The sequence below is a fragment of the Oncorhynchus gorbuscha genome, linkage group LG19, assembly GCF_021184085.1.
Source record: "Oncorhynchus gorbuscha isolate QuinsamMale2020 ecotype Even-year linkage group LG19, OgorEven_v1.0, whole genome shotgun sequence".
In the NCBI taxonomy this organism is placed as follows: domain Eukaryota; kingdom Metazoa; phylum Chordata; class Actinopteri; order Salmoniformes; family Salmonidae; genus Oncorhynchus; species Oncorhynchus gorbuscha.
In genome coordinates, this window is record NC_060191.1 from 3,473,236 (window position 1) to 3,500,676 (window position 27,441).

General features: G+C 48.8%; 1 protein-coding gene and 1 long non-coding RNA gene across 3 annotated transcripts in view; one reads left to right on the top strand and one right to left on the bottom strand.

Annotated features, from left to right (window-relative positions):
- Positions 1–37: 37 nt before the first annotated feature.
- LOC124006432 lies at positions 38–20,493 on the bottom strand. Its single transcript, XR_006833779.1, has 3 exons — positions 20,254–20,493; positions 19,145–19,175; positions 38–524 (listed from the first exon to the last, which is right to left on the bottom strand). It is a non-coding gene; the product is annotated as an uncharacterized LOC124006432 (long non-coding RNA).
- A 516-nt stretch (positions 20,494–21,009) lies between these two features.
- LOC124005078 (28S ribosomal protein S29, mitochondrial-like) overlaps positions 21,010–27,441 on the top strand; it is a 45,639-nt gene continuing 39,207 nt past the window's right edge. Inside the window, exons 1-2 of one of the 2 annotated variants that reach the window (XM_046314007.1) lie at positions 21,010–21,158; positions 21,419–21,460. In XM_046314007.1, coding sequence (XP_046169963.1) covers positions 21,422–21,460 — 39 coding nt within the window. In that variant the 5' untranslated portion in view covers positions 21,010–21,158; positions 21,419–21,421. The remainder of the gene's footprint in view (positions 21,159–21,418; positions 21,461–27,441) is intronic. The other variant, XM_046314009.1, reaches the window with a different exon arrangement.

Genomic DNA, 27,441 nt, shown 5'->3' on the forward strand with positions numbered 1-27,441 from the left:
CTCCCCCCTCCCTCCTGACCCCCCCTCCCTGCTGCCCCCCTCCCAGGCCTCTGGTACGTCCTGATGGTGGGTTTACACTCGTAGCCCTCCAGGGTCCTGGGGGGTTTCTTGGTGCGTTTGGCCGTTTGGACTCCGATCCTCAGCCTCACATTGCCCTCAGTGCAGCTCCTCTCTCTGCCTGGGAATGGGAGCTGTCTCTGCCCTGCAGCACCACAGCACCCCTCAATGAGCACCTCCAGTACTGCACCACCTCCTTCCTTCACTATCCTCTTCCTGGTCCCACCGCCTCCCTCTTTCTCTGGGTACTGCTGTGGTGGGGCTGTGGGGAGGAGAGGCAGTGAGGATGGTGGAGGTAGAGATGGGCCCCCCTTCGCTCTCTGGTCCATCAGAGATGTGAGGGGGGAGGGGTGGAGGGGGGGCAGCACCCAGGGTGGAAGGAAACAGAGATTAAATAACAAAAGGCTTTCTTGACCCAACTGTCCAGCACTTTGTCCCTCTCTGTCTGTCAGTCAGTCAGACTTGAACTGAGAAGGATGGAGTGAAAGAGAGAAACAGACAGAGAAAGAGGTTATTTCACTGACATCAGACATTAGTAGCAGCAATACAACAACAACAACAACAGGAGTCTCTGTCAGCTTTACTGAAAAACAACCGAATGACAATCCAAATGTAAAGTACTTTACAAGAACGTGAAAACACAGAACCTATACTGCCTCTATGGCACTTACTATAATGCTTATAACAGACGACAAAAGACACCAGCTAAATGTCCTGTTCTCCACTGCAGCTGACCACAGCATCACCCAGCCTGGCAACCCGACACTATACTAGACCCTACAACTGGAGTCAGCTCCCTCTCTTTCCTCCGCTCTCTCCGTCCAAAGTCCTGAAGAAAATGCTGCAACACAATTTCCCTAGCCGCGTGTGTATGGTGTGTGTGTGTGTGGTGTACGTGTGTGTGTGTGTGTGTGTGTGTGTGTGTGTGTGTGTGTGTGTGTGTGTGTGTGTGTGTGTGTGTGTGTGTGTGTGTGTGTGTGTGTGTGTGTGTGTGTGTGTGTGTGTGTGTGTGTGTGTGTGTGTGTGTGTGTGTGTGTGTGTGTGTGTGTGGTCGTATGAAGCAGATGGCAGTAAAGTCACTCAGGAGATGATTCAGATGATGACCTCACTGAACGGAACACCAGGGGACCAATCATACTCAGCAGAGCAGCCCTTTCCATGAATGCCTGCACTTACTGGAAAACTCTTTTGAAATCCTTTAAAAAGGTATCATTCTTTCATTCCTTCCTCTTTCTTTCTTTCTTTCTTTCTTTCGTTCGTGAAGGGATCACAGATCTAAGGGCTCATGCTCGATACCAACTTCTACTTCCCTCCACACTACAATCCTGCTACCTTTCCCTCCCTCCCCCCCTCTCTCTCTCTCTCCCTCCCTCCCACCCTCCCTCCCCCTCTCTCTCTCCCTCCCTCCCTCCCTCCCCCTCTCTCCGTCTCCCTCTCCCTCTCTCTCCCTCCCTCCCTCCCTCCCTCCCTCCCTCCCCCTCTCTCTCTCTATCTCTCCCTCCCTCCCTCCCCCTCTCTCTCTCTCCTTCCCTCCCTCCCTCCCTCCCCTCTACTGTACTCCACCTTTCTCTCCAACCTTCTGTTTCATGTCTGTCAGCAACCCTTTGCGACTCTCTCTCTCTTTCTGAACAGACCACACAGTAAAACGGTCAACCCAGCACCAGGCACCGTATCCATGTTAATGAAAACCATATTTCCTCCCCCTCTTCTCTTCAGTGTTTTTCTCCTCTTCAACCTCAATCCTTCCATTCACATCCTCCAGAACTTTCTCCTCCTCCCCTCTCAGTAGTGGTGTAACACAAATTCGAAGGAACGGGCAAAACTTATTTTTGGAAACAAGTGTAAATTCCTCCCCCTCCCCTCGTTTCCTCTAAGTCAAGTAAGTTTTTCATTGACCCCATTGTAAATGGACTTTTAATGCTATGGAAAGTAACACACCCAACAATAACGTTCCCCTGAACAGCCATAGTTTACTCTCTGTCTCCGTCTCCCCCTCTCTGTCTCCCCCTCTCTGTCTCCCTCTCTCTGTCTCCCCCTCTCTGTCTCTCTGTCTCCCTCTCTCTGTCTCCCTCTCTCTGTCTCCCTCTCCCTCTCTCCCTCTCCCTCTCTCTGTCTCCCTCTCTCTGTGTCTCCGTCTCCCTCTCTCCCTCTCCCTCTCTCTGTGTCTCCATCTCCCTCTCTCTGTCTCCCTCTCCCTCTCTGTGTCTCCGTCTCCCCCTCTCCGTCTCCCCCTCTCCGTCTCCCTCTCTCCGTCTCCCTCTCTCCGTCTCCCTCTCTCCGTCTCCCTCTCTCCGTCTCCCTCTCTCTGTCTCCACGCCCTCTCTCCGTCTCCCGTCTCTCCGTCTCCCTCTCTCTGTCTCCCACTCTCTGTCTCCCACTCTCTGTCTCTCTCTCTCCGTCTCCCTCTCTCCGTCAACGTCTCTCCGTCTCCCTCTCTCTGTCTCCACGCCCTCTCTCCGTCTCCCGTCTCCCTCTCTCTGTCTCCCACTCTCTGTCGCTCTCTCTCCGTCGCCCTCTCTCCGTCGCCCTCTCTCCGTCGCCTCTCTCTCGCCCTCTCTCCGTCGCCCTCTCTCCGTCGCCCTCTCTCCGTCGCCCTCTCTCCGTCGCCCTCTCTCCGTCGCCCTCTCTCCGTCAACGTCTCTCCGTCAACGTCTCTCCGTCTCCCTCTCTCTGTCTCCGCGCCCTCTCTCCGTCACCCTCTCTCCATCTCCCCTCTCTCCGTCGCCCTCTCTCCGTCACCCTTTCTCCGTCACCCTCTCTCCGTCACCCTCTCTCCATCTCCCGTCTCTCCGTCGCCCTCTCTCCGTCGCCCTCTCTCCGTCGCCCTCTCCCCGTCGCCCTCTCTCCGTCTCCCTCTCTCCGTCTCCCTCTCTCCGTCTCCCTCTCTCTGTCTCCCTCTCTGTCTCTCTGTCTCCCTCTCTCTGTCTCCCCCTCTCTGTCTCTCCCTCTCTGTCTCCCTCTCTCCGTCTCCCTCTCTCTGTGTCTCCATCTCCCTCTCTCTGTCTCCCTCTCCCTCTCTGTGTCTCCCTCTCTCCGTCTCCCTCTCTCTGTCTCCATCGCCCTCTCTCCGTCTCCCTCTCTCCGTCAACGTCTCTCCGTCTCCCTCTCTCTGTCTCCGCGCCCTCTCTCCGTCACCCTCTCTCCATCTCCCGTCTCTCCGTCTCCCTGTCTCCGTCTCCCTCTCTCCATCTCCCTCTCTCCGTCTCCCTCTCTCTGTGTCTCCGTCTCCCTCTCTCTGTGCCTCCGTCTCCCTCTCTCTGTGCCTCCGTCTCCCTCTCTCTGTGCCTCCGTCTCCCTCTCTCTGTGCCTCCGTCTCCCTCTGTCTGTTTCTCCATCTCCCTCTGTCTGTGTCTCCGTCTCCCTCTCTCCGTCTCCCTCTCTCCGTCTCCCTCTCCCGTCTCCCTCTCTCTGTGTCTCCATCTCCCTCTCTCTGTCTCCCTCTCCCTCTCTCTGTCTCCCTCTCCATCTCTGTGTCTCCGTCTCCCTCTCTCCGTCTCCCCCTCTCTGTCTCCCTCACTGTCTCCCTCTCTCTGTCTCCCTCTCTCCGTCTCCCTCTCTCCCCGTCAACGTCTCTCCGTCAACGTCTCTCCGTCTCCCTCTCTCTGTCTCCATGCCCTCTCTCCGTCTCCCGTCTCTCCGTCTCCCTCTCTCCGTCTCTCTCTCTCTGTCGTCCTCTCTCCGTCGCCCTCTCTCCGTCGCCCTCTCCCCGTCGCCCTCTCTCCGTCGCCCTCTCTCCATCGCCCTCTCCCCGTCGCCCTCTCCCCGTCTCCCTCTCTCCGTCTCTCTCTCTCTCTGTCTCTCCCCCTCCCTGTCTCTCTGTCTCCCTCTCTCTGTCTCTCCCTCTCTGTCTCTCTGTCTCCCCTCTCTGTCTCCCCCTCTCTGTCTCCCTCTCTCTGTCTCCCTCTCTCCGTCTCCGTCTCTCTGTGTCTCCATCTCCCTCTCTCTGTCTCCCTCTCCCTCACTCTGTGTCTCCCTCTCCCTCACTCTGTGTCTCCCTCTCTCCGTCTCCCTCTCCCTCTCTCTGTGTCTCCCTCTCCCTCTCTCTGTGTCTCCCTCTCTCCGTCTCCTGTGTCTCTCTCTCTGTCTCCATCCCCTCTCCGTCAACGTCTCTCCGTCTCCCTCGCCTCTGTCTCCGCGCCCTCTCTCCGCGCCCTCTCTCCGTCACCCTCTCTCCGTCTCCCGTCTCTCCGTCGCCCTCTCTCCGTCGCCCTCTCTCCATCTCCCTCTCTCCGTCTCCCTCTCTCCGTCTCCCTCTCTCCGTCTCCCTCTCTCTGTGTCTCCATCGCCCTCTCTCTGTGTCTCCGTCGCCCTCTCTCTGTGTCTCCGTCGCCCTCTCTCTGTGTCTCCGTCGCCCTCTCTATGTGTCTCCGTCGCCCTCTCTCTGTGTCTCCGTCGCCCTCTCTCTGTGTCTCCGGCGCCCTCTCTCTGTGTCTCCGTCTCCCTCTCTCTGTGTCTCCGTCTCCCTCTCTGTCTCCCTCTCCCTCTCTCTCTGTCTCCGTCGCCCTCTCTCTGTGTCTCCGTCTCCCTCTCTCTGTGTCTCCGTCTCCCTCTCTCTGTGTCTCCGTCTCCCTCTGTCTGTGTCTCCCTCTCTCTCTCTGTCTCCCTCTCTCCGTCTCCCTCTCTCAGTCTCCCTCTCTCAGTCTCCCTCTCTCAGTCTCCCTCTCTCAGTCTCCCTCTCTCTGTGTCTCCCTCTCTCTGTGTCTCCCTCTCTCTGTCTCCCTCTCTCTCTGTCTCCCTCTCTCTCTGTCTCCCTCTCTCAGTCTCCCTCTCTCCATCTCCCTCTCTCTCTCTCTCCGTCTCCCTGTCTCCCTCTCCCAGTCTCCCTCTCTCCCCCTCCTCCCTCCCCCTCTCTCTCTCTCTCTCTCTCTCTCTCTCTCTCTCTCCCTCCCTCCCTCCTCCCTCCCTCCCTCCCTCCCTCCCTCCCTCCCTCCCTCCCTCCCTCCCTCTCTCTCTCTCTCTCTCTCTCCCTCCCTCCCTCCCTCTCTCTCTCTCTCTCTCCCTCCCTCCCTCTACTGTACTCCACCTTTCTCTCTTTTCTCTCCAACCTTCTGTTTCATGTCTGTCAGCAACCCTTTGCGACTCTCTCTCTCTTTCTGAACAGACCACACAGTAAAACAGTCAACCCAGCACCAGGCACCATATCCATTTCCTCCCCCTCTTCTCTTCAGTCTTTTTCTCCTCTTCAACCTCAATCCTTCCATTCACATCCTCCAGAACTTTCTCCTCCTCCCCTCTCAGTAGTGGTGTAACACAAATTCGAAAGAACGGGCAAAACTTATTTTTGGAAACAAGTGTAAATTCCTCCCCCTCCCCTCGTTTCCTCTAAGTCAAGTAAGTTTTTCATTGACCCCATTGTAAATGGACTTTTAATGCTATGGAAAGTAACACACCCAACAATAACGTTCCCCTGAACAGCCATAGTTTACTCTCTGTCTCCGTCTCCCCCTCTCTGTCTCCCCCTCTCTGTCTCCCTCTCTCCGTCTCCCTCTCTCCGTCTCCCTCTCTCCGTCTCCCTCTCTCTGTCTCCCTCTCTCTGTCTCCCTCTCTCTGTCTCCCTCTCTCTGTCTCCACGCCCTCTCATCGTCTCCCTCTCTCCGTCTCCCTCCGTCTCCCGTCTCTCCGTCTCCCTCTCTCTGTCTCCCTCTCTCCGTCTCCCTCTCTCCATCTCTCTCTCTCCATCTCTCTCTCTCCGTCGCCCTCTCTCCATCGCCCTCTCTCCGTCTCCCTCTCTCTCTCTCTCTCCTCTCCCTCTCTCCGTCGCCCTCTCTCCGTCGCCCTCTCTCCGTCTCCCTCTCTCCGTCTCCCTCTCTCCGTCTCCCTCTCTCTGTATCTCCCTCTCTCTGTATCTCCCTCTCTCTGTCTCCCTCTCTCTGTGTCTCCCTCTCTCTGTGTCTCCGTCTCCCTCTCTCCGTCTCCCTCTCTCTGTGTCTCCGTCTCCCTCTCTCCGTCTCCCTCTCTCCGTCTCCCTCTCTCCATCTCCCTCTCTCTGTCTCTCCGTCTCCCTCTCTCCGTCTCCCTCTCTCTGTGTCTCCGTCTCCCTCTTTCCGTGTCTCCGTCTCCCTCTCTCAGTCTCCCTCTCTCTGTGTCTCCCTCTCTCTGTGTCTCCCTGTCTCTCCGTCTCCCTCTCTCTGTGTCTCCGTCTCCCTCTCTCCGTCTCCCTCTCTCCGTCTCCCTCTCTCTGTGTCTCCGTCTCCCTCTTTCCGTGTCTCCGTCTCTCTGTGTCTCCCTCTCTCAGTCTCCCTCTCTCTGTGTCTCCCTCTCTCTGTCGCCCTCTCTCAGTCTCCCTCTCTGTGTCTCCCTCTCTCCGTCTCCCCCTCTCTCTCTCTCCCCCTCCCTCCCTCCCTCCCTCCCCCTCTCTCTCTCTCCCTCCCTCCCTCCCTCCCTCTCTCTCTCTCTCTCTCTCCCTCCCTCCCTCCCTCTCTCTCTCTCTCCGTCCCTCCCTCCCCTCTACTGTACTCCACCTTTCTCTCTTTTCTCTCCAACCTTCTGTTTCATGTCTGTCAGCAACCCTTTGCGACTCTCTCTCTCTTTCTGAACAGACCACACAGTAAAACAGTCAACCCAGCACCAGGCACCGTATCCATTTCCTCCCCCTCTTCTCTTCAGTCTTTTTCTCCTCTTCAACCTCAATCCTTCCATTCACATCCTCCAGAACTTTCTCCTCCTCCCCTCTCAGTAGTGGTGTAACACAAATTCGAAGGAACGGGCAAAACTTATTTTTGGAAACGAGTGTAAATTCCTCCCCCTCCCCTCGTTTCCTCTAAGTCAAGTAAGTTTTTCATTGACCCCATTGTAAATGGACTTTTAATGCTATGGAAAGTAACACACCCAACAATAACGTTCCCCTGAACAGCCATAGTTTACTCTCCGTCTCTCTGTCTCCCTCTCTCCGTCTCCCTCTCTCCGTCTCCCTCTCTCCGTCTCCCTCTCTCCCTCTCCGTCTCCCTCTCCCTCTCTCCGTCTCCCTCTCTCCATCAACGTCACTCCGTCAACGTCTCTCCGTCAACGTCTCTCCGTCTCCCTCTCTCTGTCTCCATGCTCTCTCTCCGTCTCCCGTCTCTCCGTCTCCCTCTCTCCGTCTCTCTCTCTCTCGTCCTCTCTCCGTCTCCCTCTCTCCATCTCTCTCTCTCCGTCGCCCTCTCTCCGTCGCCCTCTCTCCGTCGCCCTCTCCCCGTCTCTCTCCCTGTCGCCCTCCCCGTCTCTCTCTCTCCGTCTCCCTCTCTCTGTCTCTCCCTCCCTGTCTCTCTGTCTCCCTCTCTCTGTCTCCCTCTCTGTCTCTCTGTCTCCCTCTCTCTGTCTCCCTCTCTCTGTCTCCCCCTCTCTGTCTCCCTCTCTCTGTCTCTCTCTCTCCGTCTCCGTCTCTCTGTGTCTCCATCTCCCTCTCTCTGTCTCCCTCTCCCTCACTCTGTGTCTCCCTCTCTCCGTCTCCCTCTCCCTCTCTCTGTGTCTCCCTCTCCCTCTCTCTGTGTCTCCCTCTCTCCGTCTCCCTCTCTCTGTCTCCATCCCCCTCTCTCCGTCAACGTCTCTCCGTCTCCCTCGCCTCTGTCTCCGCGCCCTCTCTCCGCGCCCTCTCTCCGTCACCCTCTCTCCGTCTCCCGTCTCTCCGTCTCCCTCTCTCCGTCGCCCTCTCTCCGTCTCCCTCTCTCCGTCTCCCTCTCTCCGTCGCCCTCTCTCTGTGTCTCCGTCGCCCTCTCTCTGTGTCTCCGTCGCCCTCTCTCTGTGTCTCCGTCGCCCTCTCTCTGTGTCTCCGTCTCCCTCTCTCTGTGTCTCCGTCTCCCTCTCTCTGTGTCTCCCTCTCTCTCTGTCTCCGTCGCCCTCTCTCTGTGTCTCCGTCTCCCTCTCTCTGTGTCTCCGTCTCCCTCTGTCTGTGTCTCCCTCTCTCAGTCTCCCTCTCTCAGTCTCCCTCTCTCTGTGTCTCCCTCTCTCTCTGTCTCCGTCTCCCTCTCTCTGTGTCTCCGTCTCCCTCTGTCTGTGTCTCCCTCTCTCAGTCTCCCTCTCTCAGTCTCCCTCTCTCCGTGTCTCCCTCTCTCAGTCTCCTCCGTCTCTCTCTCTCCGTCTCTCCCTCTCCCTCCCTCCCTCCCTCCCTCCCTCCCTCCCTCCCTCCCTCCCTCCCTCCCCTCTCCCTCTCTCTCTCTCTCTCCCTCCCTCTCCTCCTCTCCCTCTCTCTCTCTCTCTCTCTCTCTCTCTCTCCGTCCCTCCCTCCCCTCTACTGTACTCCACCTTTCTCTCTTTTCTCTCCAACCTTCTGTTTCATGTCTGTCAGCAACCCTTTGCGACTCTCTCTCTCTTTCTGAACAGACCACACAGTAAAACAGTCAACCCAGCACCAGGCACCATATCCATTTCCTCCCCCTCTTCTCTTCAGTCTTTTTCTCCTCTTCAACCTCAATCCTTCCATTCACATCCTCCAGAACTTTCTCCTCCTCCCCTCTCAGTAGTGGTGTAACACAAATTCGAAGGAACGGGCAAAACTTATTTTTGGATACAAGTGTAAATTCCTCCCCTTCCCCTCATTTCCTCTAAGTCAAGTAAATTTTCATTGACCCCATTGTAAATGGACTTTTAATGCTATGGAAAGTAACACACCCAACAATAACGTTCCCCTGAACAGCCATAGTTTACTCTCTGTCTCCGTCTCCCCCTCTCTGTCTCCCCCTCTCTGTCTCCCTCTCTCCGTCTCCCTCTCTCTGTCTCCCTCTCTCTGTCTCCCTCTCTCTGTCTCCCTCTCTCTGTCTCCCTCTCTCTGTCTCCACGCCCTCTCATCGTCTCCCTCTCTCCGTCTCCCTCCGTCTCCCGTCTCTCCGTCTCCCTCTCTCCGTCTCCCTCTCTCCGTCTCCCTCTCTCCGTCTCCCTCTCTCCGTCTCCCTCTCTCTGTATCTCCCTCTCTCTGTATCTCCCTCTCTCTGTATCTCCCTCTCTGTATCTCCCTCTGTGTCTCCCTCTCTCTGTGTCTCCGTCTCCCTCTCTCCGTCTCCCTCTCTCTGTGTCTCCGTCTCCCTCCGTCTCCCTCTCTCCGTCTCTCTGTGTCTCCGTCTCCCTCTCTCCGTCTCCCTCTCTCCGTCTCCCTCTCTCCGTCTCCCTCTCTCTGTGTCTCCGTCTCCCTCTCTCAGTCTCCCTCTCTCTGTGTCTCCCTCTCTCTGTGTCTCCCTGTCTCTCCGTCTCCCTCTCTCTGTGTCTCCGTCTCCCTCTCTCCGTCTCCCTCTCTCTGTGTCTCCGTCTCCCTCTTTCCGTGTCTCCGTCTCTCTGTGTCTCCCTCTCTCTGTGTCTCCCTCTCTCCGTCTCCCTCTCTCCGTCTCCCTCTCTCGTCGCCCTCTCTCTGTCGCCCTCTCTCAGTCTCCCTCTCTGTGTCTCCCTCTCTCCGTCTCCCTCTCTCCCCCTCTCCCCTCTCCTCTCCCTCTCTCCCTCCCTCCCTCCTCCAGAACTCCCTCTCTCTCTCTCTCTCAAATCTCCGTCCCTCCCTCCCTCCCTCCCTCCCTCCCTCCCCTCTCTCTCCAAGTCCCTCCCTCCCCCATCTACTGTACTCCACCTTTCTCTCTTTTCTCTCCAACCTTCTGTTTCATGTCTGTCAGCAACCCTTTCGACTCTCTCTCTCTTTCTGAACAGACCACACAGTAAAACAGTCAACCCAGCACCAGGCACCGTATCCATTTCCTCCCCCTCTTCTCTTCAGTCTTTTTCTCCTCTTCAACCTCAATCCTTCCATTCACATCCTCCAGAACTTTCTCCTCCTCCCCTCTCAGTAGTGGTGTAACACAAATTCGAAGGAACGGGCAAAACCTATTTTTGGAAACGAGTGTAAATTCCTCCCCCTCCCCTCGTTTCCTCTAAGTCAAGTAAGTTTTTCATTGACCCCATTGTAAATGGACTTTTAATGCTATGGAAAGTAACACACCCAACGATAACGTTCCCCTGAACAGCCATAGTTTACTCTCCGTCTCTCCGTCTCCCTCTCTCCGTCTCCCTCTCTGTCTCCCTCTCCCTCTCTCCGTCTCCCTCTCTCCGTCTCCCTCTCTCCGTCTCCCTCTCTCCCTCTCTCCGTCTCCCTCTCTCCGTCTCCCTCTCTCCGTCTCCCTCTCCGTCTCCCTCTCTCTGTCTCCCTCTCTCCGTGTCTCCTCTCTCCTCTCTCCGTCTCCCTCTCTCCGTCTCCCTCTCTCTGTCTCTCTCCCTCTCTCTGTGTCGCCCTCTCTCTGTCTGTCTCTCTCTCTGTCGCCTTCTCTCCGTCGCCCTCTCTCCGTCGCCCTCTCTCCGTCGCCCTCTCTCAGTCTCCGTCTCCCTCTCTCCGTCTCCCTCTCTCCATCTCCCTCTCTCCGTGTCTCCCTCTCTCCCTCTCTCAGTCTCCATCTCTCTGTCTCCCCCTCTCTGTCGCCCTCTCTCCGTCTCCCTCTCTCTGTGTCTCTGTCTCCCTCTCTCTGTCTGTCTCTCTCCCTCTCTGTGTCTCCCTCTCTCTGTCTCCGCGCTCTCTCTCCGTCTCCCTCTCTCCGTCTCCCTCTCTCCGTCTCCCCTCTCTCCGTCTCCCTCTCTCCGTCTCCCGTCTCTCCGTCTACCATCTCTCCGTGTCTACCATCTCTCCGTCTCCCTCTCTCTGTGTCTCCCTCTCTCCGTCTCCCTCTCTCCGTCTCCCTCTCTCTGTGGCCCTCTGTCTCCGTCGCCCTCTGTCTCCGTCGCCCTCTTTCCGTCTCCCTCTCTCCGTCAACGTCTCTCCGTCTCCCTCTCTCCGTCAACGTCTCTCCGTCTCCCTCTCTCTGTCTCCGTGCCCTCTCTCCGTCTCCCGTCTCTCCGTGTCTCCCTCTCTGTGTCTCCGTCTCCCTCTCTCTGTCTCCGTCTCCCTCTCTCTGTGTCTCCCTCTCTCTTTCTCCGTCGCCCTCTCTCTCTCCCTCCCCCCCCTCTCTCCTTCCCTCCCCTCTACTGTACTCCACCTTTCTCTCCAACCTTCTGTTTCATGTCTGTCAGCAACCCTTTGCGACTCTCTCTCTCTTTCTGAACAGACCACACAGTAAAACGGTCAACCCAGCACCAGGCACCGTATCCATGTTAATGAAAACCATATTTCCTCCCCCTCTTCTCTTCAGTCTTTTTCTCCTCTTCAACCTCAATCCTTCCATTCACATCCTCCAGAACTTTCTCCTCCTCCAATCTCAGTAGTGGTGTAACACAAATTCGAAGGAACGGGCAAAACTTATATTTGGAAACAAGTGTAAATTCCTCCCCTTCCCCTCGTTTCCTCTAAGTCAAGTAAGTTTTTCATTGACCCCATTGTAAATGGACTTTTAATGCTATGGAAAGTAACACACCCAACGATAACGTTCCCCTGAACAGCCATAGTTTACTCTCCGTCTCCTTCTCTCCAACTCCGTGTCTCCCTCTCTCTGTCTCCCTCTCTCTGTCGCCCTCTCTCCGTCTCAGTCTCCCTCTCTCCGTCTCCTTCTCTCCGTCTCCGTGTCTCCCTCTCTCTGTCTCCCTCTCTCCGTCTCCCTCTCTCCGTGTCTCCCTCTCTCCGTGTCTCCCTCTCTCCGTGTCTCCCTCTCTCCCTCTCTCAGTCTCCCTCTCTCCGTCTCCCTCTCTCCGTCTCCCTCTCTCCGTCGCCCTCTCTCCGTCTCCCTCTCTCTGTGTCTCAGTCTCCCTCTCTCTGTCTGTCTCTCTCTGTCTGTCTCTCTCTGTCTGTCTCTCTCCCTCTCTGTGTCTCCCTCTCTGTGTCTCCCTCTCTGTGTCTCCCTCTGTGTCTCCCTCTCTGTGTCTCCCTCTCTGTGTCTCCCTCTCTGTGTCTCCCTCTCTCCGTCTCCCTCTCTCCGTCTCCCTCTCTCCGTCTCCCTCTCTCTGTCTCCTTCTCTGTGTCTCCCCCTCTCTGTCTCCCTCTCTCTGTGTCTGTCATCCTCTCTCTGTCTCCCTCGCTCTGTCTCCCTCTCTCTGTGTCTCCATCTCCCTCTCTCTGTCTCCCTCTCCGTCTTCCTCTCTCTGTGTCTCCGTCTCCCTCTCTCCGTCAACGTCTCTCCGTCAACGTCTCTCCGTCAACGTCTCTCCATCTCGTCTCTCCATCTCCCTCTCCGTCTCCGTCTCTCCGTCAACGTCTCTCCGTCGCCCTCTCTCCGTCTCCCTCTCTCCGTCGCCCTCTCTCCGTCGCCCTCTCTCCGTCTCCCGTCTCCCTCTCTCCGTCTCCCATCTCTCCGTCTCCCATCTCTCCGTCTCCCTCTCTGTCTGTGTCTCCCTCTCTCTCTCTCGTCTGTGTCCCTCTCTCTGTCTGTGTCTCCTCTCTCTGTCTGTCTCCCTCTCTCTGTCTGTGTCCCCTCTCTGTCTGTGTCTCCCTCTCTCTGTGTCTGTCTCCCTCTCTCTGTCTGTGTCTCCCTCTCTCTGTGTCTGTCTCCCTCTCTCTGTGTCTGTCTCCCTCTCTCGGTGTCTGTCTGCCTCTCTCGTGTCTGTCTCCCTCTCTCGGTGTCTGTCTCCCTCTCTCGGTGTCTCCCTCTCTCTCCCTCTCTCGGTGTCTCCCTCTCTCGGTGTCTCCCTCTCTCGGTGTCTCCCTCTCTCGGTGTCTCCCTCTCCCGGTGTCTCCCTCTCCCGGTGTCTCCCTCTCCCGGTGTCTCCCTCTCCGTGTCTCCCTCTCCGTGTCTCCCTCTCTCCCTCTCCGTGTCTCCGTGTCTCCCTCTCTCCGTGTCTCCCTCTCTCCCTCTCCGTGTCTCCCTCTCTGTGTCTCACACATACACACTTGCTCTGTAGTCTGTGCTGACCAATACACGGCAAAACAAACACCATCTCTTATAACTCTTTCCCCTTCAACCCCTCTGTCTCATTCCCCTATGTCTCATTCCTCCCCCTCTCTCTCTCTATACTCTTAATTTCCTAATAAAACACACCCTGTTGTACATTCTTTACTCTCTATGGAGAGCCTCTTATGAAACAACTCATCCGTCTTTCAACAGTGCCTTGTCCTTCTCCTCTGAAGAGGCTTCCAGTCAGACCATATTATCATATAGAGCTCAGTATCTTCCTGACTACTGGTCACCTCTACAGTGACCACTACTGTGGCTGACCTACACAGACACAGACACAGACACAGACAGACAGACAGACAGACAGACAGACAGACAGACAGACAGACAGACAGACAGACAGACAGACAGACAGACAGACAGACAGACAGACAGACAGACAGACAGACAGACAGACAGACAGACAGACAGACAGACAGACAGACATTGTGGAGGTCACAGTGACATGAAGACGTGGTGAGACAGAGGACAGTATACTACAGTACAATATAGTTTAGCCCTGTTTGTCAATACAATGTCAAGTTGGCTAGATTGATAGATTGACAGGTTGAAATACCTTTCATTTTCAGAATATGGCATTATAGAATAGACAACATTATGTTATTAGATAACACAAGTACAAGTGCCACGAGTCAACAAGCAGGCCCACACGTAGCCGACATGTAGATAGACTGAGGAAAGAGGTGTGGCCAATACATACTGGACAGAAAAAAAGCTCATCGTATTATTCACTATGACTAAATATTAATGTTATGACCCTCAGTCCTATAAACAACCTGTCTGTCTGTTCCAAGGAAGTGTCTGTCGTGATAACTAACCAGCAGTCAACGATATCTCAACATTAAAAGTAGACTCAGCGATATGACGTAGATGCAGAAAGTAAACAGCATAGTGAGTCAATTTTCGCAAAAACTACTGTAATTGAGCATTGGCTCAACTTCTCTGTTTCGATGCCCTGGCTACCACTCTGTGAACAGCGTGAAGCGAACCCCTGCACATGCGCAGATACTGTGTGTGACTGAGTGAGAGTGAAGTCTTGCATCTTGCTCATCTCAATATCTCCAGTGTTGCTTGTGGCAAAGTCATTTCGCTCAGTCTGCCCTTAAGCAGCGGGTCTACAGCTATTGCAGATGTCAGAGTGATGGATAGACTTGACACTATTATCATTGTGATCCTCAGCACTCAACAAGCAGTGGGTTAAATCATTGTAATGGCCCTCTCATATCCAACTATCTCCATCAGACTGTCACTGTTATCAGCCATAACTACTAGTACATTAACATCTCTATGAAAACACACTACTGACAGAGCATCCCATTATACGCTATATATACAAAGGTATGTGGACACCCCTTCAAATGTGGGGATTCGGCTATTTCAGCCACATCTGTTGCTGACAGGTGTATAAAATTGCGCACACAGCCATGCAATCTCCACAGACAAACATTGTCAGTAGAATGACCTTACTGAAGAGCTTAGTGACTTTCAACGTGGCACCGTCATAGGATGCCACTTTTCCATCAAGTCAATTCATAAAATTTCTGCCCTGCTCGAGCTGCCCCGGTCAACAGTAAGTGCTGTTATTGTAAAGTGAATACATCTAGGAGAAACAACGGCTCAGCCACAAAGTGGTAGGCCACACAAGCTGACAGAATGGGACCTCCGAATGCTGAAGTGTGTAGCACATAAAAATGGTCTGTCCTCAGCTGCAAAGCTCACTACCGAGTTCCAAACTGCCTCTGAAAGCAACGTCAACACAATAACTGTTCATCAGGAGCTTCATTAAATGGGGTTCCCTGGCCGAGCAACCAAACACAAGCTGAGCAGCCAAACACAAGCTGAGCAGTCAAACAGAAGCTGAGTAGCCAAACACAAGTGTTGTCCATACAGAAATGGTTTGTCAAGATCGGTGTGGAAGAACTTGACTGGCCTGCACAGAGCCCTGACCTCAACTCCATCGGACACCTTTGGGATGAATTGGAACGCAGACTGCGAGCCAGTCCTAATCGCCCAACATCAGTGCTTGACCTCATTAATGATCTTGTGGCTGAATGGAAGCAAGTCCCAGCAGCAATGTTCCAACATCTAGCCCTTCCTATGCTGGTTTGTACTTGGGTAAATTACTTCATTTTGGATCCTTCTAATAACCATTTCTTTGACCGGATTATGTGGTGGGGACGCTATATTGATGATGTTTGCTTATTTTGGTCCGGCTCAGAAGATGAACTTATTTCCTTCCAACAATACCTTAACAGCATTAACCCTAACATCAAACTAACTATGGAGTACAGCAAGGATAACATTCATTAACCTTAACATCAAACTAACTATGGAGGACAGCAAGGATAACATTCATTAACCTTAACATCAAACTAACTATGGAGGACAGCAAGGATAACATTCATTAACCTTAACATCAAACTAACTATGGAGGACAGCAAGGATAACATTCATTAACCTTAACATCAAACTAACTATGGAGTACAGCAAGGATAACATTCATTTTTTGGACCTCGACATTAGTAAAAATGACAACGGTTGTTTGCACACATCAATCTTTAGGAAGCCTACAGATGGGAATACCATTCTGAGGGCAGACAGCTTTCACCCCAGAAGGCCAAAAGAGAATATTCCATATGGCCAATTCCAAAGAGTCCTCAGAATTTGCGATCAGGAAACAGACCACAGTGTCAAATCTGCTTAATTGGAGAATCGCTTCTTGAATCGGGGCTACAGCGTTCAGGTCCTAAAAGATGCAGGTATAAGGGCTGGATTACTTGACAGAGAGAACATGTTGCGAAGGGGAGAGCCTCGTGATACATCGGAGAGAGTGTATTCTGTTACAAAATACAGCACTGAAGCAGAGAACATTAAAAGAATCATTACAAATAATTGGGGAATCATCCAAAGTGATACGCTTCTACGCCAAGTCTTTCCTGAGTCACCAGTCATAAGCTTTAAGAGATGTCCAACCCTAAATGACAAATTAGTCCACAGTTATCTTCCGGGTGACTCTCAAAAAACTTGGCTTGACCACAAACCCAAGGGCTCCTTTAAATGGAACCAATGCAACCATTGCAGTAATGTTGCACAGAAGAAGTATTTTGTTGATACAGCTTCCGAAATAAAATATTACGTCAAGCATTTCATTAACTGTAAAACCACTCATGTCATCTATAGATTGGAATGTCCACAGTGCAAAGTGTTCTACATTGGACGAACAAAGAGACGCCTTCAAGACCGCTTAGCGGAACACAAGTACGCCATACGGGTAGGCAATGAAGACTACCCCATGGCAGTGTCACTACACCATGGCAACCCTGCCTCCCAACAAGCTATGGGTATTGATCATATTCCGGCCTCTATTAGAAAAGGGAACCGTCTTAAACAGTTAAACCAAAGGGAACGTCTTTGGATTTACAAACTACAGGCCACTAAATACTCTGGTTTAAATGAAGATATGGATTTACAAACTACAGGCCACTAAATACCCTGGTTTAAATGAAGATATGGATTTACAAACTACAGGCCACTAAATACCCTGGTTTAAATGAAGATATGGATTTACAAACTACAGGCCACTAAATACTCTGGTTTAAATGAATATATGGATTTACAAACTACAGGCCACTAAATACTCTGGTTTAAATGAATATATGGATTTACAAACTACAGGCCACTAAATACTCTGGTTTAAATGAATATATGGATTTACAAACTACAGGCCACTAAATACTCTGGTTTAAATGAATATATGGATTTACAAACTACAGGCCACTAAATACTCTGGTTTAAATGCATATATGGATTTACAAACTACAGGCCACTAAATACTCTGGTTTAAATGAAGATATGGATTTACAAACTACAGGCCACTAAATACTCTGGTTTAAATGAATATATGGATTTACAAACTACAGGCCACTAAATACTCTGGTTTAAATGAATATATGGATTTACAAACTACAGGCCACTAAATACTCTGGTTTAAATGAATATATGGATTTACAAACTACAGGCCACTAAATACTCTGGTTTAAATGAATATATGGATTTACAAACTACAGGCCACTAAATACTCTGGTTTAAATGAATATATGGATTTACAAACTACAGGCCACTAAATACTCTGGTTTAAATGAATATATGGATTTACAAACTACAGGCCACTAAATACTCTGGTTTAAATGAATATATGGATTTACAAACTACAGGCCACTAAATACTCTGGTTTAAATGAATATATGGATTTCTCACCCTTCCTGTGGGGTTGTGATGGGTCCATTTGCTGTCATCTAGTGGACATTTAGTTTAGACTGTTGTTGTTCATGCTTTGCTGTGTTCTAGTGTACTATGGAATATATTGCTTTCTTATTCTTGACACTTCTCCCAGTCATATTTAAGGTTAGAACTACCTTTTAATGTTCTGATAATTCTAGCTTGGAGCTGTATTTTTATAATAACATAGCTACAGTATTTCACTTTTGAATGAGTATAGTATTGCTTACTAGGTGTGTCCAATCAATTTTGTAACCACTCCCTCTTCTAATTAGGGCTAATTGGAAAAGCTGTTCAAAAGAGGACATTGTATTCCTTTTTTTTGTACTCCCTGATGAAGGCCATGCAGCGGAAACACAACTTTGTTTCTATTGAACATGAATAAAGGCATTTTAATTAATTATATGAAGAGTGCCTTGGTCCTCCTTTCTTTTTGATGATCTAGTGAAAAGCCTTCCAGATGGCTGTTATAGCAGCAAAGGGGGGCGGGGGAAGGGGGTGACCAGCTCCATATTAATGCCTATGATTTTGGAATGAGATGTTCGACGAGCAGGTTTCCATATACTTTTGGTCATGTAGTATACATGATAGTGATCGGTTGAGATAGTATTGCAGGATACTAAGTGGTACTGCTACTCCATACAAGCTGATGAGACACACACAGAAAAGTTTGTGGTCATACACACATCCTTAACATAGGTGCTGGGCTAATAAAGAACAGTAGTAAAGAACAAGAAGGTCCTCACACTGTTAAAGCTCCCAATTCACAGCTTTATTGACAACGTTTCCATCTGAAACGGATCTTCGTCAGGTCAAACAAACAAACTGAGTGTTCACATCCCAAAATATGCACATTTCACCTCACATGACCATTACACACATGATGCATGGTGGGTGCAAAAACAATTTGTGCATCTCTAATCATTTGATATCAATGAGATGGGAACATGTAGTAGTTACAAAAAAATAATATATATTTACAAAATGACCAAGTAGGAGACCTGGAAGGCAAGATAATAATAATAATAATATTTGCCATTTAGCAGACACTTTTATCCAAAGCGACTTACAGTCATGTGTGCATACATTCTACGTATGGGTGGTCCCGGGGATCGAACCCACTACCCTGGCGTTACAAGCGCCATGCTCTACCAACTGAGCTACAGAAGGTAAATCAAAAGTGATATATTCATGTAAGAAATGGTCTGATATCAAACTCTTGGTTCAAACCTTTTGGAGACACACACAAACGATGAATCCAATAAAATTACATTCTCAATAATTGATTATCAGTTTCCCCCCAGGAGTCTTAACATGTTCGTTACCAATGTATCTCAGAGAGCTAATGTTGTGACACACGCACACTCTCTGCCCTTCTCTTCACGGTTATTACTGGCTGCATCAGGCTCTTGGTCGGTGGGTCGTTCATTGTGTACCCTGGTCGCTACACTGGCTGGCTGATCTAGAGCGGAGGGATGTCCAGTACCGGACTCACTTGTGTGCTCTACCCGCGTTCACGGTGTCACTGTCATGTCAACATTACGCACTAGTTTATTTTGCGAATGGCGATGCATCGTGTGAACTATGGTAGCTTGTAGGCATTACGCACAGTGCACACATAACGTAGGTGATGACATGACACGTGCTATTGTTGTTGTTGACATTCATATAGCATATTTCATAGAACATTTGCCAATAAAACATATAATTGCACAAGGGCATGAACCATTAAACTATTACATGTCTGTCAGTTATCACAATTCTCTATGGTGATAGAGTATTTTTGTGTGATGAGTCCATTCCCCTTTCCTCGCTCTCATCTGTCCTCTGTCTGCCGTATTAATACTCGTGTCAGCAACATTGGCTTAATAAATATTATCACAGTCTGTGCTGGGAAAATTCAACCCTGGTCCCACACCTCCATAATAAATGATATGATAGATGCCATATTGTTGCAACGCTGTGATACAGCACGCTAGCATATACTTACTAACTAACATAACATGATGGTTTGATGTTACAAAATTAGACAGATTCGTGCTACTTACCCAGCGTGCGCGTCCCAGAACCGCGTTTAGCCTACATTAGACAAGATAAGAGAGATTGGTGATACTGTCCTATCCTCTCGACAACCGTCAACAATCATGCACTGTATTCAGATATTGGTTTGGTTACATAAGTAAAGTCGCTAGGCCTACTCCTCCTAGGAAACCCTACGCATAGGCTGGCTGGATACAGAAGAGAACAACATTTGCGCGGCGGTTTTCATAGCGCTCGGTTGAAGACACTACAGCAGCATTCTCCGTAGTAACTTGTCTCGACAGCTAGGTGGAGAGCTAGTTACAGTACTGCAGGCGAAGGCAACTAGGTTCAGCCGCGGAGTCGATGGTTATGGGCCGGGACATCATTATAATAATGCTGCAAATTCACCACAACTAATACCCATAATAGATTGTATTTTGAAAATAACAATCATTTCATACCTTGATTACATTGAGACATGATCACATGCAAAATACGTCTCGTTTTTAATTTGTGGTATACTTGGGAACATGTTTCCTAAATTAAACAAATGTGCAGCTGAATTCCTTGTCATTTTAGATTTTATTTTTATTTTTACATAAACAAAATCCTATGTTTTATTTTGTAATAAAAATGGGGGAGATTGGGTATCACTCGCGGGCCAGTTTTGTTTAGTTTATTTTGTAACTGTTTCTCAGCCAGCCAGGAAAAGGGAAAGTTAGGCTACATTGTTTCCTTCAGACTGATCAGATCGTGCACTGTGCTCGAGAACGGTGAACGCCCCCCGCGAGGCTGCGTCATTCTGTCCCAAAACATTGTTGACAGCTTTCTATTAGATTGCATCGTTGCGAGCTTCACTCGTAATAAATGATGAGCACATACACAAGCAATATCTTAGCAAAGGCAACTTTCATTAGACAATCTATTCAGAAGCTGTATGTGCAGTTCGCCGAAATAATCAAATACCTCAACAGTTCAATGTGCATCTAAATGATTTTTAAAAGTAGCTAAACACTTATGTTCACAAAACAGCCTAAATGATTTAGAAATACATAATGATATTAAAAAAACTAACAAAATGGCGACGACATATCAAGCCTGGCTTTCTCTTGGCCTTTCTTTCCCAAGCAGTTACCTGTTTGAATATCTGAATTCGTTCCTTGCGCTACCCGGGCACGGTTGAAGTCAGAGCGGACTGAAGCCCATTCACAAAACGGGGGCTTCTGAGCAGAAAGCGCCCGTAGTAGAAGCACTGAGTAGAAGGTTACAGCAGTCTCAAACAAGCTGAAAGCAACACACCGCACACTCTTTCAGGAGCTCCAAGAGGCGGGAGAGAAGGGAGGGAGAGAAGGGTGATTGATGTGCGCTATGGGAGATCCAGTAGACTGTAAGCCTATACAGCCAAAGCCTAATGTTTTTTTTATTGTTTAGAAATTGTATTTCACTTGAAAAATGATCTCTATCGAGCATTATTGTGGTTGAATGTCAAATATTAGGCCTAAGGCTATAATTATGTTTACTAACGAAAACAATATATTTTTTTAGTTTCATTCCCGCATACTCCACTTTGAAATTTATGGGACCATCTTGCATAGAATCATCCTGAGAATGTTTATAGAGGTTTTTCCCCCCTCCTGTCATAACCATTGCAAACCTATAGGCCTAAATCCTAGGTCCATTGACTTAAATCTATTTTAGGCCAACTATTCTCATCACCCACCATTCGGTTATCCAACTGTAGACTCTTATTTATTTTGTATATCTAGATTTTTTTTATCGGACTGGTTCTAAATAAGACCACCTAGCTCTAAAAAAAAACTGTGGATGACATCTGGATTTGCGCAAACGATGCGCATATTTGAGCTCTCTACGTAACATCCTTCGTCTACAAACCAAAATGGCGACTACCACGGATTTAGCACCGTGACAGTTCGACCGAAATTGTGCAACTCTTCAGTGTTTTCAAAATAGACCTGAACCGTCTAAAACTACATGACCTTGCCTGTTTGGATTTTCATTTGGAATTTAATGAATTAATTGGTTGGTAAATTATTGTTGTGTACCTACAGTTGTTGTAGTCTTGCTGCAGTGTAACGTTACTGTAAAACAAGGATGCATGTTGCAGTGACTTGCTAGCAGATATCTAGTTAGCTAATGCAAGGTTAGCTAGCTATTGAGTTTAGATTACATTGCTAGTCCTAATAACATAGTCATTATTTTACAGTGAAGGTCGCCCCTGCAATAGTACAGATGGCAACTGTGTAAACTGACCTGGGTTTATGTACTTATTCATGTTCCAGACCATGGCCCTTCACAGACTATCCTTGAGATTACGACAAACGATGAGTCCATGGTGCAAGATCCCATGACATTCATAGCTTTATTTATTCTATTTAACTAGAAAAGTCGGTTAAGAACAAATTCTTATTTACAATGACGGCCTACCAAAAAGGCAAAAAAGCTTCCTACGGGGGTTGGAATTAAAAAAAATATATATAGCACTACACAAAGAGAGACCTAAGAAAACAACATAGCAAGGCAGCAACACATGACAAATCAACATGGTAGCAGCACAAAACATGGTACAAACATTTTTGTGCACAGACAACAGCACAAATTGGCAAGAAGGTAGAGAACAATACATCACACAAAGCAGCTACAACTGTCGGTGTCTGATTGATTAATAGATTGAAGAGAGCTTGAGGCTTGCACTAATACTATAGTCCCTTATACCTAATTGTTATGTGCTGACTCTCAACTCTCATTTCCATTACACATAAGTCATTGGACGAAGGCGTCTTCTGTATGGGGATGTTTAGTTAAGAGCCCCAACAGTCAGTCTGAACATTAACATGCATCACTTCCTTATCTTGCATATCAGCGAGAAACAATACATTTAAAAAATACAGTACCAGTCAAAATTTTAGACACACCTACTCATTCCAGGGTTTTTCTTTATTTTCTAAATTGTAGAATAATGGTGACGACATCAAAACGATGAAAAGCTCAAAAGCTCTGCACACTTGCCATTCTCTCAACCAGCTTCATGACATCGTCACCTGGAATGCATTTCAATCGAGAGGTGTACCTTGGTAAGTTTATTTGTGGAATTTATTTCCTTAATGCGTTTGAGCCAATCAGTTGTGTTGTGACAAGGCAGGGGTGGTATACTGAAGGTAACCCTATTTGGTAAAAGACCAAGTCTAATTGCTGCAATAAACAACTGCTAAAGGACACCAATAAGAAGAAGAGACTTGCTTGGGTCAAGAAACACGAGCAATGGACATTAGACTGGTAGAAATATGTCCTTTTTGTCTGACAAGTCCAAATTTGAGATGTTTGGTTGCATCCGCCGTGTCTTTGTGAGATGCACATTAGGTGAACGGATGATCTCCGCATGTGTGGTTCCCACCGTGAAGCATGGAGGTGTGGGGGGGCTTTGGTGGTGACACTGTCAGTAATTTATTTAAAATTCAAGGCACACTTAACCAGCATGCCTACCACAGCATTCTGCAGCTATACACCATCTCATCTGGTTTGGGCTTAGTGGGACTATCATTTGTTTTTTAACGGGACAATGACCCAACACACCTTCAGGTTGTGTAAGGGCAATTTGACCAAGAAGGAGAGTGATGGAGTGCTGCATCAGATGACCTGGTCAAAACACAATCACCCGGCCTCAACCCAATTAAGATGGTTTGGGATGAGTTGGACCACAGAGTGAAGGAAAATCAGCCAACAAGTGCTCAGCATATGTGGGAACTCCTTCAAGACTGTTGGAAAAGCATTCCAGGTGAAGCTGTTTGAGAGAATGCCTAGAGTGTGCAAAGCTGTCATCAAGGCAAAGGGTGGGTACTTTGAAGAATCTCAAATATAAAATGTAACACCTTTTTTGGTTACTACATGATTCCATGTGTCATTTCATAGTTGTGATGTCTTCACTATCATTCTACAATGTAGAAAATAAAGAGCCTTGAATGAGTAATCGTGGCTAAACTTTTCACTTGTACTATATACAGTGGGGCAAAAAAGTATTTAGTCAGCCACCAATTGTGCAAGTTCTCCCACTTAAAGATGAGAAAGGCCTGTAATTTTCATCATAGGTACACTTCAACTATGACAGACAAAAGTAGAATAAAAAAATCCAGAAAATCACATTGTAGGATTTTTAATGAATTTATTTGCAAATTATGGTGGAAAATAAGTATTTGGTCAATAACAAAAGTTTATCTCAATACTTTGTTATATACCCTTTGTTGGCAATGACAGAGGTGAAGACTTACAGAAAACATTCAACAAGGTTTTCACACACTGTTGCTGGTATTTTGGCCCATTCCTCCATGCAGATCTCCTCACGAGCAGTGATGTTTTGTGGCTGTTGCTGGGCAACATGGACTTTCAACTCCCTTCAAAGATTTTCTATGGAGTTGAGATATGGAGACTGGCTAGGCCACTTCAGGACATTGAAATGCTTCTTACTAAGCCACTCCCTTGTTGCCCGGGCGGTGTAATTGGGGTCATTGTCATGCTGAAAGACCCAGCCACGTTTCATCTTCAATGCAATTGCTGATGGTAGGCTTTGTTACTTTGGTCCCAGCTCTCTGCAGGTCATTCACTAGGTCCCCCCGTGTGGTTCTGGGATTTTTGCTCACCGTTCTTGTGATCATTTTGACCCCACGGGGTGAGATCTTGCGTGGAGCCCCAGATCGGGGGAGATTATCAGTGGTCTTGTATGTCTTCCATTTCCTAATAACTGCTCCCACAGTTAATTTCTTCAAACCAAGCTGCTTACCTATTGCAGATGAAGTCTTCCCAGCGTGGTGCAGGTCTACAATTTTGTTTCTGGTGTTTGACAGCTCTTTGATCTTGGCCATAGTGGAGTTTGGAGTTGTTGGAGTTTGGCTGTAGTTGAGTCAGTGTGTTGGCAGCAGCCACTCAATGTTAGTGGAGGCTGTTCAACAGTCTGATGGCCTTGAAATAGAAGCTGTTTTTCAGTCTCTCGGTCCCTGCTTTGATGCACCTGTAGCTCAGTTACCTTAGCTTTCTTGGGAACAGGGACAATGGTGGCCCTCTTGAAGCATGTGGGAACAGCAGACTGGGATAAGGATTGATTGAATATGTCTGTAAACACACCAGCCAACTGGTCTGCGCATGCTTTGAGGACGTGGCTGGGGATGCCGTCTGGTCCTGCAGCCTTGCGAGGGTTAACACGTTTGAATGTTTAACTCACATTGGCTGCAGTGAAGGAGAGTCCGCAGGTTTTGGTTGCGGGCTGTGTCAGTAGCACTGTATTGTCCTCAAAGCAGGCAAAAAAGTTATTTCGTCTGTCTGGGAGCAAGACACCCTGGTCTGCGACGGGGCTGGTTTTCTTTTTGTAATCCGTGATTGACTGTAGACCCTGCCACATACCTCTTGTGTCTGAGCCGTTGAATTGCGACTCTACTTTGTCTCTATACTGGCGCTTAGCTTGTTTGAGTGCCTTGTGGAGGGAATAGCTACACTGTTTGTATTCGGTCATGTTTCCAGACACCTTGCCCTGATTAAAAGCAGTGGTTCGCGCTTTCAGTTTCACGCGAATGCTGCCATCAATCCATGGTTTCTTTTTTGGGAATGTTTTAATCGTTACTATGGGTACGACATCGTCAATGCACTGTGGCAAAATCTGCACGGAGCCTTCACCGTGCACTGCCACTTTAAGAGCGCATCAGCAGTAAGGAAGGAGGAAATAGAGCTCATTCAGCTCTTTGGGGAGGGGCACTTGGGTGGCGCGACAGTTTGATTGTGTGTGCTGTGCTGCAGAAGTTTTGTTTGTTTTCAGCGTTTGTAGTTTATAAAGTATTTAACTCAATCATCGGTGTGATCGCTTTAGATCGTGGTTGTTTTTATTTGGGACCACGCCCGTTATGGATCGCATGGATTAGTAGCAACATTGTTGCGAAGCTTTAACATACAAACAAACCATCGGACATTCAGACAGTACATCGGCAGGCCTGAAGACCACAGCTAAGATTTCTTTTTTTCTCTCTTTCTCTTCCCTCTCGTTCCAGTGCTTTACCCTGCAACAGACTCTCTATGTTTCAAATGCACTTCCCATTGAAGTTCATTAGAGCTGGACTATGATTTCCCTGCCAGAAGTATTTGGATGGACATTTTAGTTAAAAGGGAGGTTGCTTGCAAGTTGTGTATTGTTATGTGAACTGTATTGAGGTGAGGTGTACTAATGACATGTGGCCGAGAAGACTGTGGACATTTTTAAGGTCTTTGTTGTGTCGATGAACACCCCCCACATTCATACCCTCTGCACTCATCCACTAGAAAATAATACAGATTATTGCAAATCCTCTGTTGATGACTGGGTTCGTTCTTGTATGAAGTTGCTGTTGAATTGCTCTGCCATTATTATTATTATTATTATTATTATTATTATGAGGGATTCTTGTTGGGGTTACCCCTGTGCTGTGATGTGGGTTTTATATGGTGTTTATTCTCTTTTCTCTCCACTGGCTATCTGGTAAACAGGCTACACTCTAGGCAGTCTCTTCTGCTGATGTGTGTGGGTCTGGTAGTGGTACTCTCTCTATTCTACTCATTTCCTTTCGGCATGGTTAATACCTGCCTGGCGCCCGAACAAAATCTTTCTTTACCTCTCTCTAATAAATACCGCTACAGCACTTTCTATTGAACTCGCTCACCGAATCGGCGTATTCGTCAATGTTGTTGTTGGACGCAATACGGAACATATCCCAATCCATGTGATCGAAGCAGTCTCGAAGCGTGGAATCAGATTGGTTGGACCAGCGTTGAACAGACCTGAGCGCGGGAACTTCCTGTTTTAGTTTCTGTCTGTAGGCAGGGAGCAACAAAATGGAGTCGTGGTCAGCTTTTCCGAAAGGAGGTCGGGGGAGGGCCTTATATGCATCGCGGAAGTTAGAGTAACAATGATCCAGGGTTTTACCAGCCCTGGTTGCGCAATCGATATGCTGATACAATTTAGGGAGTCTTTTCAGATTAGCCTTGTTAAAATCCCCAGCGACAATGTATGCAGCCTCAGGATATGTGGTTTCCAGTTTACATAGAGTCAAATAAAGTTTGTTCAGGGCCATCGATGTGTCTGCTTGGGGGGGGGGATATATACGGCTGTGATTATAATCGAAGAGAATTCCCTTGGTAGGTAATGCGGTCGACATTTGATTGTGAGGAATTCTAAATCAGGTGAACAGAAGGACTTTAGTTCCTGTATGTTGTTATGATCACACCACGTCTCGTTAACCATAAGGCATACCCCCCGCCCCTCTTCTTACCGGAAAGATGCTTGTTTCTGTCAACGCGATGCGTGAAGAAACCCGCTGGCTGTACCGACTCCGATAGCGTCTCTCGAGTGAGCCATGTTTCCGTGAAGCAAAGAACGTTAGTCTCTGATGTCTCTCTGGAATGCTACTCTTGCTCGGATTTCATCAACCTTGTTGTCAAGAGACTGGACATTGGCGAGTAGTATGCTAGGGAGTGGTGTGTGATGTGCCCGTCTCCGGAGCCTGACCAGAAGACCGCCTGTTTTATGACGTCGTTGTTTTGGGTCGCCGGCTGGCATCCAATCCGTTGTCCTGGGTGGAAGGCAGAACACAGGATACGGTTCGGAAAGTCATATTCCTGGTTGTAATGATGGTGAGTTGCTCTTATATTTAGTAGTTCCTCCCAACTGTATGTAATGAAACCTAAGATTACTTGGGGTACCAATGTAAGAAATAACACGTAAAAAAACAAAATACTGCATAGTTTCCTAGGAACGTGAAGCAAGGCGCCCATCTCTGTCGGCGCCGGTAAAGCACCGCCTTATCTCAGCTCACTGGTCACCATAGCAGCACCCACCCATAGCACACGCTCCAGCAGGTATATCTCACTGGTCATCCACAAACCTAATTCCTCCTTTGGCTGCCTTTCCTTACAGTGCTCTGCTGCCAATGACTGGAATGAACTGCAAAAATCACTGAAGCTGGAGACTTATATTTCCCTCACTAACTTTAAGCACCAGCTATCAGAGCAGATCACTGCACCTGTATATAGCCCATCTGTAAATAGCCCATCCAACTACCTCATCCCCATACTGTTATTTATTTAGCTCCTTTGTACCCCAGTATCTCTATATTGTAATTATTTCTCCGCTATAGCCTATTTATTGCCTTACCTCCCTTATCCTACCTCATTTGCACACACTGTATATATACTTTTTTCTATTGTATTATTGACTGCATGTTTGTTTATTCCATGTGTAACTCTGTTTGTGTCGCACTGCTTGGCTTTATCTTGGCCAGGTCACAATTGAAAA